Raw genomic sequence first — 15,558 nt, 5'->3', positions numbered from 1 at the left:
CCCCTAAGGCAGCACTTTTTGGTTTTGTTTGTCACTCCTATATAGGTTATCCCTGTGTCAACAGAATTAATTTATGCAAACTGATCATCTGCAGGAAATGCAGTTCTTACCAAACTTGCTGCAAGACCCAGCCTAGAGATGGCAGCATTTGCCACAGCATCATCTAAACCATTGCCTGGAATTGCTTTAACAAATGCAGTAAAAAGAGCTCTCCCATTGTTTTTGAACTTCTCTCCAGTTGTTATATGAGCATGAGGGGTAGTGCCCAGAACTGCTTAAAAAAATCCAAATATTAAAATAATCTAACTGGGTAAGGAAAAACTTGGGCTTCAGCCCCCCGCCCTGCAATAATAAGTATTGAAAATAGTGGGTTGAAAAACCATTTTGGTCTTCATTGTCCTCTTGGACTCATAATAAAAATTTCTCCTGCAACAAAGAATAAATAGAACAAAACTATTAAATCAAAACTTCTTGTACAGATCAATACACAGACAAGACAGACAAGTAGGGAATGAAAAGATTTATGTTTTATTCTTTAGGTACTTGAAGTTTCAACCACTGTGCTATGGAAAAGAATGTTGTGCACAAAGAGCCATACCATCCACCAGTTAATTTTCCAAGTTCTTCAATTCTATCACCGACAAATGACCGCATCTCAGAACAGTTTTTGTGTATTCTAAAAATTGCTTGTAATGAAAACATTCTCTCAGTTCCAGAGATGTAGCAATTTTGCTGCTTTAGTTGGAAATGCAAAATAGAAAGTACTGAACTTGATTTGGAAAATTAATTTTAAGCTACATAAGTACCAAAGCAGCAGAGCATTTTATGGCATAATCAAGCACGCATATCAATGATTGCCCAAACCAGTCTCTTCTTTCAGCAACACAAAAATCTCAGACAAATCAGTACATTTGTCACTTGTCCTGCTTCAAGTCTTTGCCCACAAGCATTGAAGTGACAGGGTGCATAGAGGCCCTATGCTCCAGAAATGTCTTGACAGCCAGATCTCGACTCTTGTCAAAACTGTAAAGGTCTCTGTAAAAGAAGGAGTGGGGGGAGGCATGATTACAAAAATCCAAGAAAATAATACAACAGGGATTTTCCTGAGGTTTTACTTTTCCCTTAAAGGCCTTGCCTTAGGGTGCATTCTAGGACTAAGCTTTCTTCTATTCAAAAAAATGTCCACAAGTGGAAAGTGGCTCTGAAGATAAGCTTGTTCACAGTATGCAGAGAATTCTGTATTGTGCCACTTCAACATGTGCAATAAATGCATTTCAAGTATTATACATTCCATTATACTAGAAATGTCAACAGCATGAGCTCCTGCAATTTGGAGATTACTTTTACCTGAACAATGGTCGAGTAAACTTCATCCTGCCCTGATCTGTTGCCATTTTTAAAGCCAGAGGAATAGCTTCTTCCCACTTGGACCTGATACAGAGGCGCAGCCATCTGGAGGTGTAAGAAAAAATTTGCACTTATAATTCCATTTGTGGTAGTGTGGTGGTTGGTTATCTAACAATTCTGTTCCTATAAATGCTTTGAGCACTGCTATATGATCATGGGAATGAGATTCTAGCTAAATTCAACATAAAATATTTAGTGTTTGACTAACATGTTACAAACATCAACTTTTTTGTACAACAGGAAAAGATTGCAGCCAAATTCTTCCAAAATGGAAGATTATTTTCTGCAGCTATGTATTTTTTTATATTACAATAGTGTCCAGTTGCATCACTCCAAACTGAATTATACAGCACTTATCTCATTTTACCAATGGATAACACAACCAACCAACCAAATGAAACGTCACCAGCTACTTGAATGTGCTTATTTTGTTTTAAAAATAAATTTATCTTGTTACAAGAAGTAGAAACCATACAATATATGTTTAAAATACTTTGTTATCAGGTCATCAGGTTCTTTTTCTAGCATGCCAGATTAAAATAAAGAACAGCTTATCTGCTGTCTGAGTTCTACTAGACTGTATTTGCCCAATTCATGAATAACAGAATACCACTCTGGTAAGCGTAATGCCTGCACATGCATTTACAAAACCACAACAGAAACCCCAAACCCAAACCCTGCCCCAGTTCTGTAAAACAGGATGTCTCAGGCAAAGCAGGACACCTTGTTTTATGAAAACATTTAAGATTTTAAAAATTCCCATACTAGAACAAACCTGAATCTTATTTCAGAGTTGTTTATAGCATTGAAGTCATAAACTTCCTGCATGCGCTGGACATGTGACAATGGAAGAGGTGCCTGAAAAAGAAATTGCAGTCAGAATAAGCCAAAGGAAGACTTCAAGCCAGACATTTAAATAATAAACAGAGTAATTCAAGAAGATTGATGCTGCAAAGAAACGGAAGTCCTACCATGACAAAGATTTTATTTGTTCCTTTCATCTCTTCCGTGTATGGAAAGGGGCAAGGAATAAGTATTACCTAATTCCCACACTCTGTACTACTGAAACAATTCAAATATGAATAATAAAATTGTTCAACTTTATTTATAGTTTATTTGCTATAACATCCAATACAGACCAATTCAAGCACCTCGTGGTTTTGTTTGTAGCTTTCAGTCCAAAATATTTCATATGTTGTTCATTAGCTGAAGAGCCAGACATAGTAAGGGAGGGAAGGCTGAAGGTGTCAATAAATATACATGGTGAGAGCAGATTAATTTAGCAAAACTTAAAAGAAAAAGAGTAACTTAATTTCGAAGCATAGCAGAGCTTCTATGTCTGCTTTTTTGATACCAGAATCAAGTCACCCCAGGTGTGCATTTACCTCCAGAAGCAACAGTGCCAGGAACTCAATTAACTGATGAGATGACATTTCCTTCAGGTCTGCTGAGCTGAATGAGCCCAAATCACTTTCTTTTGCCTAAAAGAGAACAGTTACTCAATTTTTAATAGGTATTTCAAAATACAATCAGGTGTAATTTTCTGTTTTGATATCCACTTACTGTTGAGCCACTTCACTTAAAGAAGATACTGATTTGTATCTCTGCAGGATGTTACAATTAGGGGAAGGAAGGGAGCTTAAGCTGCTATCTGATGTTTGTATTCACTTATTTTCTCTCCACTGATCTTTTTATCTCCACTGTCTTTCTGTTAGTTAAGTGAAAAATCAAATGCTTTTTTTATAAAAAGTAGCATTCAAAGGAAGAAAGTTAAAAGACAGGATGGCAAGTACAGTGTAAAGACACTGATAACAAATGAAGGTATGCTGAATTCTCTATTAGTTGTATGACTTCTATGCTTCAAATTAGGAGAAAATCATGTGGTATTAATTAATATACTTTATGTACCAGTTTTTGATGGGAAATGCATACTACATCCAGTATACCATAGAAGAAGTACTGCTAATACAATATAATCAGTAACATAGAGGTACCCTGGCATTTGTTTTTAAACCAAGCCATAATATCAGGGTTTCAAAAAGTATTTTCTGTTTGGTTACAACATATGTATAAAAGAAGTTGGCTCTGTGTCTTGTTAAAATATGGACTGCACTTCACAGACAGGAGTCACAGCTAATCCCCTGAGTCTACGATGAAGGTCTAGTCTAAGAAATGCAAAATCCCTGGCAGTCATACTGTGACTATAAATACACACTCTGAACAAACAAGAGACTTCAGAAAAGAATGGCTCACTTTGTGTAACAAAAAGAATTAGCTTTTCAAGATAGAGACACTTCCATACATTCTTTAACCACTCACTTGGATCCATCTTTGGCTCAAGGCAACACAAGCATTTGATAGTGTCATATCATACCTGTCAAATATTAAAAACAAAGGTTCACATAATGAAATAGCCACAGAATAAAAGACTGAAAACATTAAAAGTGACTATTTTTACTGCTATGTACACCTACATAGTACTAGGGCATTTTCCAATGAAAAATTTATAAGACTTTTACCCTGGTTACAAACTACTTTATGACTTAGGAAAATCACATGCAATCTGGAGAAGGAAGAGATGAACTACAAAAGAGTGCAAGCTTACGTAAGCTTCACTGGTGGCATTCCTGGAGCATGAAACCACGAGTCCCAGTCAACTTTATCAAGAATATCTACCTACAAAACAACACAAAGTCTTATTAAACTTTAAATGTGATTTCAGGATTTTAATTTCTTTTTGAGAAAGCGAAATCTAGTTTCAATCTCTTTATTTGTTTTGATAACATTCCTCCAATTATCCTGAAGAATCCTACACAGATTACTTCAAAACAAAGCATTCCTCTCTATGAAAAGAAAAAAAATAAAAAGGCATCATAATGCAAATCCATTTTCATAAGATGCCAGATTACTTCATATTAAGTTCTTGAAATAAAGAAATATAAAGAACTGGTCTTTAAATAAGTTCTGACCTAAGTCATAATTTCACATAATTAAAAGGTTTCAAGCAGTCTGTTTTAAATATTACCCAACCTTATCCTTGAAGTAGGAGTATAAGAACTTCTTCCAATCCTCTGTTACAATGCTCTTATAAGCAAAGTGCTGAACATAGGCCTTCAAGAAACCAATGAAGACATCTAGCAAAAAAGAAAATGTTTTAGTGTTTGAAATTAAGGTGGAAAACAAAGACATAAAATCAGACTAATGCTTACCTGGTCCTCCAAGGAGCTGTTCAAGGTAAAAAAGCAAAGCAAAGCCTTTCTCATATGGCACAGATGAATAGGCAACATCAGGATCTACTTCATCCAAATTAATGACAAGGTTAGTTACAGGATTTTTATCTCCAAGAGTATTTATCTGTCAAAGACACAAGAAAACATATTAATCTAGGAAACCTAGCACTCCTGCAGATCTGTACTAGTTCTATTTATAAAGGTATAAACTATCCAAAACTGAGACTGATTTATTTCAAAGCATTCTCCCTCTTTTTCCTGAAGTTCTGAATCTGCACAAACGTTAGATTACTAAAATTTAGAATCAACAATCCTGTGCTCCAGCTGTCTCAAAGTAGTTAATTACTATCATGTCTGTCATAACCATGAGAACCTATTAGTCTGGCTATATTTATCCTCTTATTAACAAACTATTTGAACTTCATCATTAAGCTTTTAAATTTAAAACTTCTGTTGACAGAAGGCAAAGTGTCAGCAAAACTTCAGCTCTGGATATGAGCAGAACAGACTTCAGGCTGCTCAGGAAACTAGTAAGATATCACAGACTAGAAATCTGAAAGTTAAAGTTTGACTATGCTACCAAAAGAGAAAACTAAACAACCCCCTTAGACAGTAAGAAATGAGTTGCTTGCATGAGGCACTGGAAATTCTGATGGTAAAGGCTGCAGATAATTTTGATAAGCTTTCAGCTGCTTGCCAGTATGCTAACAGGTAATACTGCAATTTAGCCATATCCAGAACAACCAGAAGAGGCTGTAAAGATGCTCATCCTTATAGAAAAGCGTAAAACAATTCAGAAAGCTTTATCTAATCTGAGTACATTAAGCTATTACCGTGGGTAGCAATCAAACACATTGGAATCAAAGTTGTTTATCCTCTATTAAGAAAGCATTAAGAAAGCTGACTAGACAAATTTTATTTGTGGGAAATGATAACTTCAATACTTTATTCATAATACTTCATAACTTCAATACTCTTTACCGTATTCTGCAGCTCTCGCCAGCCTCCTAGGGCCTGAAAGTGCCTGAACTGCTCACCAAACAACCGACCACCAATCCTGCGTTCCAGGTACACAGTATGACCCTCGTTCAGCCTGGAAAGACATTGGTGAAGTCAGCACTGGTTTGACGGCAAAATGAATTCAGTCAGTCTCTTTACAGATTAAATTTAAAATATGATTTGCATTGCATTGAACATCATACCTACCAAAAATGCTCCCATGTTTTGTTGGTTACCAAGTTTCCTGTCCAGCTATGAGAGATTTCATGTGCAATAACCTAAAACACAAAACCAAATCCACCATTTAGATTCCTCTGGAAAAAAAAAACATCAAATCCCAATAGAAAGAATAAAATGTTGATGTGATCTCATTTACTATGATGTTATGTCCACAAAGTCAGTTAGCATTCACAGTTCTGTAGACCTATCCATATAAATTTTAAGCAGAGGACCAACACTACCCTAGCTGACAGAAACGATTTTCAATGTCCAGCCTGCAAGCCATAGAGCCATACTGATCAACAGAAATAATTTCTCTGGCAGCTTGGTGGAGGTGACTTGTTTATAAAATCACGTTTCAGAATACAGAATAGCAAGTGATGGACTAGTACTGCTTTCCCACCTAAGCAACTTCTGCAGTGGGAAAGCTAATGATGCATGATACATTAAAAAGTATCCATGTCAAATATTACAGTATTCTTGGATTAAGACAATCTTTTTTTTTTAAGTGTAGCAGTACATCAGTCTAATAAAACAACATAGGCAATAAAATTGCATTCAGAGTATTCTACTTTGCAGAAAAAAAAAGTATTTACTCAAATTGTACTCATTATTTCCACTCTGAAGAAATTTGTATATGAGTTTTAGTGCACAGACACACAGAGGAAGAAGTTATCTCCTAATAACTTCAATGAGGCCAATTCAGCTGTGATTTTTAAACACATCTATATACAGGTGTTGTGGTTTAACAACATGGGAAAAGAGTCATGGAGCAGCTAACCTCAGCCAGCCCCCTATGTCCACAGGCACCCATATTATTTCCATCTGTCCATTATACAAACTAGATATGTCTCCAGTTTTACAAAGTTTACTTAAAACTAACACCCACTTTCGTAAGAGTTTTTGAGTTACTGCCTTAACTTTTAATTTCCCCAATGAAAAGAGATCAAGTTTTCAGGTATTTATTATATAGGAATTCAGGTACAATTTCAAGCTGTGTTCTACTTGAGGGGATGAACCTATTTTTTACTTACATTTGATAGAGATCGATCACCTGCCTAAAAAGAAAAGGGAAAGACAAATTAGTTGTTAGGTTCAAGTCAACCTCAAAATAGGTCACTTCAATCAGTTTCTTGTATGATCCCTAACTCCAAAGGAGGCAGGAACATTTACAGGTCTTTCTAAGGAAGAAGAATAATCCAATTTGTGTGTTAATATCTATCACCTGATTGATAGGCAAGCCCCAAGGAACAGCTGACTTATCACAGCTATACTTACCAATAGTGTTGGAGTTACAAAAGTAAGACAAGGATTCTCCATACCACCATACGGAAAAGAAGGTGGTAACACTAACAAATCATACTGTCCCCACACATAAGGGCCTGCCAAATCTTCTGCTGTTTTCAGCATAGCTTCAGCCTGGAACAAGAATTCACACTAGTTACACTAAGATGATTTCTGACTGCAAACACTGAACAAACAATAAGCTGTTGATCCCATATTTCATTCCCTTTCACCTTGGCAAGTCCCACATTTAAAACAAGTAAGGGACTGTATCAATAGGTATTTCCAGTACTAAGTTTGTACTGCAATAGAACAGCAGCATTTTGTGGGATGGGAGGTAGAGAAAGGAGAACTAAAGATGAACAAAACAGTGAACTGTAGTCTGTTTCTTTTCCAATACTATGTGAAATAGTTATATAACAACATAGTTTTTTGTTGGTTTTTTTGTTGTTGTTAATTACTCACCTCAGAAAATTCATAGGCTGATTTATCCACTAGTTCCTTTTCAGCCCACACCTGTGTCCTTGGGCCAATCTTTCTGTTGAAAATAAAAATAAATGCCAATAAGACAGTACAAACCAGAAGTACTTCTACGGGAAGCTAATACAGAGAGTGTATGTGTAACTGTGCAACTCCACATTGCAGAGGAAACTCATTAGAGAATCTTTGTCTGCTTTTCCTCTCCACTGCTTAGCCTTACAAAGCAAAGCCTTACAAAACAAAACAAACAACATGCATGCATTATTCAGCACAAAAGAAAAGGAAAACCACTTAAAGATTTTTAAATGCTATCAAGCCCTAATATAACAGCATTATTGTTGCCTAGATTAACACAACCTTGTGCCAATGAGAAATGAAGCTGAAACAATACTTTTCTGCCTTTTGTACATGACAAGGCTTATCTGTTACCTAAGAAATATCTATTCCTTGTGCTAAATTGTAACCACTAAGGGGTTTTCCAGGTCCAAACTCTTTATGTTGTTTCTCTAATTTACAAAACTAAAAAAATTATTCAAGGGCAAATCAAGATACATGCAGTTTGATACAAATAAATCGGTTAATTGAACCTCTAAGACCCTTTAAAACTAGAAATAAGATCAAGAAACAAATTTTTAAAAAAATCTCTGAAGATTTATTATGGTTATTAGTATTTATACATTGTACAGATTCACTCACCTACTTTCTAAAGCTCCAACCACTAAAGCAAACAAGTAACAAGGTATGGGAACCTGGTGGAGAACATGAGAAAAATAAAGAAATCTTATTTGTAATGTCAGTTATCAGACTACTGACTCAGAGAAGAAAAAAAGCATGTAAATAAAGATGCTTTCCTCCATAGTTTCCTAGCTTAGAGGCAGGCACTGTTTTATCAAAAACATTGCTCTTTCTCCCCAAATGGTACTCCTTTATCTACAGGATGTAGATAAAGAATCTTGCTTCACAGATGTTTCAGGCAAAACCCACAAAACTAAGCATCATCTCTGTTTGAAAAACTCTGCATACAAAATTCCTGCTGGTTTGGTTTCTCTTCAAACGAAAGTCAGGTTTCCATCTTCATTTCAGTTCCATTAAATTTTATGGATAGAGAAGTTAAGAGACACTGCCCAGATAAAGGGTAATTTTATCACACAGAAAGATGCAGGAAGAGCTTTAATGAAGTAAACAAGAATATTTATGGCTATAAAAACATTAAAGACAAAAGATTCAGGAAAAATAAAAATGCATACATTTGATTTCCATGTTTGGAATTAAAACAAACTCTAAATATTTGTTTTTTTAATGAAAAAACTCCTAACTGAAGTATCTTTATAGATAACTGCTTTCTCCAAGTGCTCTGGAAAGAAAAGGGGATAACACAGCCATCCCTGTAAAAGTTCCACTTTATCCGACTAAACAATGTTAAATAAGAGAGGCTTTAAATCATAAGTAGCTGGAGACAAAATTTCAGACAATTATATTCAACCATTATCCACAAATCATTTAAATGTTGTTTATTAAAATACCCATATCATCACATGTGTTTTAATTTTATCTACTAACCCACAGAACACATTCTTGAAAAGACCAAGAGACAACATACCACTGACTTATGTTATAGATGAGTTATTAAAAGACTATCAATACACCCCCATATTTTGATGTCAAATTTGCTATTTTGACATTTTGAAATTCAAATTTCAGTGACTGTTGGGTTATAAACTCATTTTTACAGAGGTTGCTCTCCACTACCCTTCTTTCCAGCCTGGCTATGCAGGAGAAGGAAAAGTAGTTTTAGGTAAGCTCACATACATATCCAAGAGCTTGATGCATTTGCCTCTTTCACCTAAGGAAACAGACAGTTCTTCTGACAACTCAGTGTCATGGTATCGTATATCAGATAATGTGTGTGTCCTTTTTCATGTGTTTCTCTTTTCATTTATGTATTTTGTGCTAAATGCATTTTAACTTCAATTACACTAAATGTTATTTCTAGTTCAGGTCCACCATGCTTATCAACAGTGTACTCCTAGATAACATTCAGCTCTGGATCACACACAATACAGAAGTCTTCTGTACTAGACTGAGAGTGGCAAATGTTTTGGTTCCAGAGAGGGCAGAGACTGCCTACTGACGAACTCACAGATAAGAGAACTTTTTTGCCCTCTCTCAGGTTTCACGCAGCAGCCAAATCAAACCTTACAGCTGTTGCAGTTCAGAGTAGGCTCCCCCCCTCTCCTCCACTCACATCATCCCATCCCTCTTGGCAGTCATTCAGTCTCAACAGCCCAAATCTCATGTTAATTTTATCTGCTTGCTCAGCAATATGAACTGGGCTCACCAGAAGAGCCCATAAACACCAAACTGTAACTCAAAAATCTGTAAGAACAAAAATGCCAGAAGAGTAAATCAAGACTGCTGCTTTATGAGCAGTGGAATCATTAGACCAGCTGCACCACTTAATAAAACTTCCAGAGAATAGTAGTCTTTAATTGGCTGGAGATACTTTTTATAGAAACCAAAGTTTCCAGGTTTATTTCATAAAAATTTTAAAATCTGTTGTCAGAATTTACCTAACTTCAAGCTAAAGATTGGTTGTGACAATGAGTTTCACTGCTTAGATCTTGGTGAGCTTAAAATTTGCAGGATCTGTTTTCCAAAACTTGCTCCCATATTATTTGCATCTACACTATTTTCCAAGAATCAGTGCAGACAGAAAGGGTTTTGACAGGACTAGTTTTGAGTATTGAAAAGCTTTCAAAATTTGAATTTGACTTTTCTGGGAATGCCAAAAAAGACCAGTAAAGAAGAAAAAAATATGAAGTTCCATAATGCCTCATATTTCTAGAGTGGCAAAGACCCATTGTGAGTCATATGATTTATCGATGACATCAAAACCATAGCCGAGGTGACTGTGAGCTGCGCAGGTCAGGAATGAGACTCAAGCAGCCATTTCCCAGCCTGGATCACTTACGTTCTGGCTGAACCGGTAAATCTTGTGAGCGCTGTCCTCTGGGTCGGGCACCTCTCCATCGCGATTAGCGCTCATCAGAGCCACCAGCTCCTTTGGGACGGATATCTGAAAGGGCACCCAACCATAAGCAATGCAGCTGCAACTCAGCATTACACTCCACACTACAAGCAGTTCATAACAAAGAATAACCCTGATTTGCTCTGTTGTTAGGTCATCTCTGTCAAGTAGAACATAAGGCATATAGAAAATGTTGCCTTGAAGACTGGCAATATTGAATTAATCAGAGGAGTATCTCCAACAGAAGTTAGAGGCTCACTTTCTTCAGACAACTGAATTGTAATGTCACAGTGCACACCTTGCTTTTTTTTTTCCTAAAACAATTTACACTGGGACTGCAAATATCCCCTAACTATACACCAGAATATATTACTAAAAGCATACATGAGAGCCATTTCAAGTATTTTTTACTTTACAGCACTCTTTGCTGTCTTCCTGTCAGCTTTTTCTGATTTTACACCGTATTTCTTTCTTACTACTGCACTTTTATTTTCCTGTGGAAATGACATATCAATGACAAAAGTGTTGATACGTACAAAAAGGAAAGGTAAAGTAAGAGAACTGCCACAGGGAAGATCAGTTCTTTCTTCTCACATTAAGCTAAAAGTCAATATTCTGTTTTTATATTAGGCCACATGCTGACAGCTACCAAAAAACCCTGACCAATATAAATTCACCCACTGTAGCAGTTGTCTTTAGTTAAGACACATGACTAGGTTCATCTACCTCTGCATAGTAGGTTAGTTTCACAGCAGGTGTGTCTTGGCATGGAAAAATGGCTCTGCAGTGGATAGCCTACAGAGGGAGAAAGGAAAAGTAAAATTATTGAAACAAAACAGTCTTTCTAATGCAGAGGACTAGAAAGAAATTAACTAATACACTGTAGTGGAGTATGCTATACACTATAGTCTATACAGCTCCTCCAGAGAATTCATTATCTATAAACCAATACTTCTATCACTTAGACCTTACAGGCATTTGTAAAAGCAACAATAGTAGGTAAGACAGATCAATAGGCATATATATTGGTTGTAAAGGACTGTATGTTCTTCAGCAAGAACACTGGAGTGGGTAAAGCACTTCCAGAATTACCAAACAGCGAATATATAATAAAATCTCAGCAATACCCTGACATTTAAGCGTTCTCATTTAGGACCTTTGACACATACAAGTGGAAGTTACAGGCTACTGCTCTCCTCCTTTCTAGCCTTCCTCTCCAGTTCTTTAGAAACCAAGGGAAATTACAGTGGTATGTCAACAAGTTTGGAAAAAATCAACTCAACCTGGCACTGGCTGAAGAGAAATGGGTGTTTCTTTCCAGAAGTTTGCTCTGGAGTAAACCACTGGAGAGCTGAAGACTGCGGAGAGCTTTCAAAAGAGATTTCAACAATTGCTTCTTGTCCCCTGTATAATAAAGAACACAGACTGTTTTGACACAGATCCTGATCACGCTGAAATTCCTCTGCAAAGATGTTTGGAAAATAGGTCTGTACCACTGTCTCAAAAGCATTAAAAATGAGAACAAGTATCATATTAAAAGCAATTATTCCTTTTCAATTATGATATTAAAAAATGGCTAGTTTATTTCAATTTTTATGTCCCAAGGCACTTTTATTATTGTTTTTACTAAGAAGAAACTTCTCTTCTTCTCTCTTCAAGGAGAGCACAGACCTTTTCTTTAAACTATTTGGGCCACCTACATGTATATAGTTTTGTGACAGATAAGTAACCTTGTACATGAATGTGTAAAAAACCCTCTGCAATACACAAACAAAAAAATGCAAAACTACATAAGAAGACACATGATTAAATTACATAGAATAAATAAGTATTCTGTAGATCAAAAAAATTAGATTTTGCATCTGATGTTAATTTTCTGCAAGTATTACCCTTAAGAAATAAAAAACCACCCTGAAAATTATCAGTAATTACAGAAAATTCCTATTAACAGTAGGAGTTAACAAGAAAAACAAATAATGTTCAGATTTTATTCATGGTTTCAGGACTGATGTCAAGTAAAAACTAACAGTTACATGTAAGACAGGTATCAGCTTGCTAACAAGACAGCACACGCAAACCTGACACAGTCATACTCTTATTCATTAAAAACATATCACAACCATCACTGACACCCAAAGCACATGGAAGTACTTCCTTCTGCTCTCAGAAAGCTCCAGATTATGCATGCAACTCTTGGAATAGACAATACAGCCATAAATCAGAACAAACTTCAGCTAATCAGAGGAGCTGGACACTAGATAAGCTGACCAGGTGTAACATCTGGTTTATAACCAGTATTCCAAAGTACATATTAGACAAGAAAAGTGAAAATAACAGGTATTACCATAAGGCACATTGCTTTCTGAACAACCAGACTTTCAGTTGTAACTCCCACTCTTTCCTATTGCTGTTTTATTGATAGTTGGGGGACTATGTCTCACACAAGATTATGAATTCTTACGGTCACAACTCATACCTCCCTTTTTTTTTTACCAGGAAATTTTGCACATGAAAAAAAAAAAGGCAGCTGAAAGTCAAACAAAAGAAACAGGCCTATACTTCTGAAGTGGCCTAAGTACTTAATTGATTCAATTTCATAACAGAGCAGAAGTGTTTTTCCAGAAGGGACAGCTATTTTAAAACATTCCTTTATCTTCCTCATTATTTGTGTTTTTTAATTGCACTAATTCAGAGTACAACCTAAAAAAAAAAAAAAAAGCTTGGAAACCAGACTAAACTGAGTTTTCAAAGGTACGAACAGGTTCTAAAAACCAAACAATAAGAAGAAGCAACTTAATGTTCAATTGTATTCAAACAAGAGAACTTCCTTACAAAATCACAGCTTTCAGCTTTGGCACCACGGAGGACTGAGATACCACTGAGTTATCATGCATTAACATGCAAAGCAGACTGCCAAAAAACATACTGTAATTTGGCAACATACTTTAAGAGGTAGACCATGGTTAGTTCACTCTCCATTGTGATGCCAAAACTCAAGTTCCAGTTTTCAGGGACTTGGACTTAGCATAGTCAACAAAATAAAACTTTGATTACTTGAAAACATGCTTCTATCTAATCATAGTGGTAACCTGAAGTTCTACAGAAATGCAGAACCAGCCCTTGTATAAAAGAATATCTAGCAGGGCCTGTAGCTCCATGCGCTCTACACTGTAAGAATTCTAACCCGGCAGTTAAAGCAGAAACAATATTACTGCTGAGAAGCACTGGAAAAAATTGTGATACATTACACATCATTTCGCTACTCAGTTTAGCTAGTAATGTTGTACATGATACAAGGTCTGGGGACAGGTACAAATACTCACAAAGTTTTGACTAATGAAGACAAATACAACATTAACCTACAAGATCATGCCAAACGAATGCAATACCCTAATTCTAAGTCCCTTTGCAAGCTTTACTCAACAACCCTACAGGCAAACAAGCAGCTTATACAGTGCATTTTGAAAACGACCTAGAGGAGCAGGCAAAAGTGTGTACCTTCTTAGTTCATTTGGAAATGTGATTTCTAGGGGGGTCCCCTTGAAACTGTGCTTTTCTCCAAAAGCAAATTGTGCATCCTGTCCATTTACAGTCACTTTAAATACCTGTACGTCTCTTGTATCCAGGACCTGTGAAAAAGAACATATTGCATACCAGTTAAATAGTGTAATAATAAATGCAGCACTATGTAACCTTAAACACAAGTCTCTCTGAAAGAAAAAGTATTTTCTAAGCTGACTAACTGTGTTGACCACCAGGAACCAGCATTTTAAGAGAGAAGCACTGAAAAGGGAAAGCTGGAGGGGAAAGAGGAAGCAAACAGACTCTTAACCATAGAAGTAAGTTCACAAAGAAAAACGGCAAAGGTAACAACTCCAAAGTACTGCTATGAAGTGAGGAGAACGCTATAAAAGCCCCTGCTAAGGCTTCCATCCTGGAACACGCCACTGCGAATCGAGACCTTCATGCAATGGAAGAAGAATTAAATAGCACAGTACCCATTTTTAGCACGAACGAGGCGTTACTCTTTATTACTAACAGGACTGGGATTTTTTCCTAAAAAAATAAGCGACAACCACAAAGAATTTTACGGAGTCAGCATGAGAAAAGCCCACAACCCCCAAACTTTGCCTATAATGCGAAGTTTAAGAGGTTCACAAGCTTATTTGCAGAGATAACGGAGAAAGCAGCTGGCATAACGAAACACAAAGGAGAAAAAGCCCAAAATCTAGATTTTCAGTGATTCATTCCCATCTTTTCGGCAGCATGCTCTTCACCGTTTTAAAGGGAAGAGACACAGTCCTGCCCTTCCCTTGCGCACCGCGCCGGCTCTGGGGAGCTCGGCGGGAACCGGGGGCAGCGAGGCGCTGTCAGGCTCCAGCCCAGCAGCAGGCAGGGGCGGCGGGTCCGGGGAGGGCCAAGCGGCGGCAGGGAAGGAAGGAAGCACCGGGACGACGGCGGAGGGGAGGACGGGGGAGAGGGAAGGATGAGGGGGAGAGGGAAGGCGGCACCGGGGGGGGCTCCGGGCTCGCCCCTCACGGTCCGCGGGGTCCCCTCGCGCCCCCCGCCCGCGCGCCCCCCCGCCGTTACCAGGCAGCGCAGCGCCTCGCGCTCCGCGCGCGCGGTGAGGGCGGCCGTGCCCCGCAGCGCCCGCGTGCCGAAGTCCGCGCGGCAGCGCAGGTGGAGGTGCCGCGTGGTGCAGCACGCGGGAGACGCGAAGGAGCTGGGGTCCGCCATCGCTCGCGCGCCGCCTGCCCGCCCTGCCCGGCCGTGCCACCGCGGGCAGCACGGAGCCCGCCGCGGGGAGGGCAGGGGAGGCTCCTGGGAGGTGTAGTGCCGCCCTCCGTGCGGAGAGAGCGGGGGAGCGGCGCGAGAACTACAGGAGCCATAGTGCATTGCGAGAGAGGCGGG

At 37.9% G+C, this 15,558-nt stretch overlaps 1 protein-coding gene across 1 annotated transcript; it reads right to left on the bottom strand.

Moving 5' to 3' along the window:
* Window positions 1-505: 505 nt before the first annotated feature.
* On the bottom strand, window positions 506-15,429 carry LTA4H (leukotriene A4 hydrolase). The gene is made up of 19 exons (XM_005519442.2): window positions 15,238-15,429; window positions 14,146-14,276; window positions 11,931-12,051; window positions 11,374-11,442; window positions 10,591-10,695; window positions 8,316-8,368; window positions 7,605-7,677; window positions 7,134-7,274; window positions 6,890-6,913; window positions 5,844-5,914; window positions 5,619-5,730; window positions 4,617-4,761; window positions 4,438-4,541; window positions 4,013-4,083; window positions 3,727-3,781; window positions 2,793-2,888; window positions 2,183-2,265; window positions 1,348-1,452; window positions 506-1,035 (listed from the first exon to the last, which is right to left on the bottom strand). The coding sequence occupies exons 1-19, from the start codon at window positions 15,382-15,384 to the stop codon at window positions 915-917; spliced, it is 1,827 nt and encodes a 608-aa protein (XP_005519499.1). The 5' UTR covers window positions 15,385-15,429; the 3' UTR covers window positions 506-914.
* Between the last annotated feature and the right edge of the window lie 129 nt (window positions 15,430-15,558).

The sequence above is a fragment of the Pseudopodoces humilis genome, chromosome 5, assembly GCF_049639895.1.
Source record: "Pseudopodoces humilis isolate 2021_Gansu_Grassland_sample_001 chromosome 5, ASM4963989v1, whole genome shotgun sequence".
Lineage (NCBI taxonomy): Eukaryota > Metazoa > Chordata > Aves > Passeriformes > Paridae > Pseudopodoces > Pseudopodoces humilis.
This window is presented reverse-complemented; position numbering and strand designations above follow the sequence as displayed.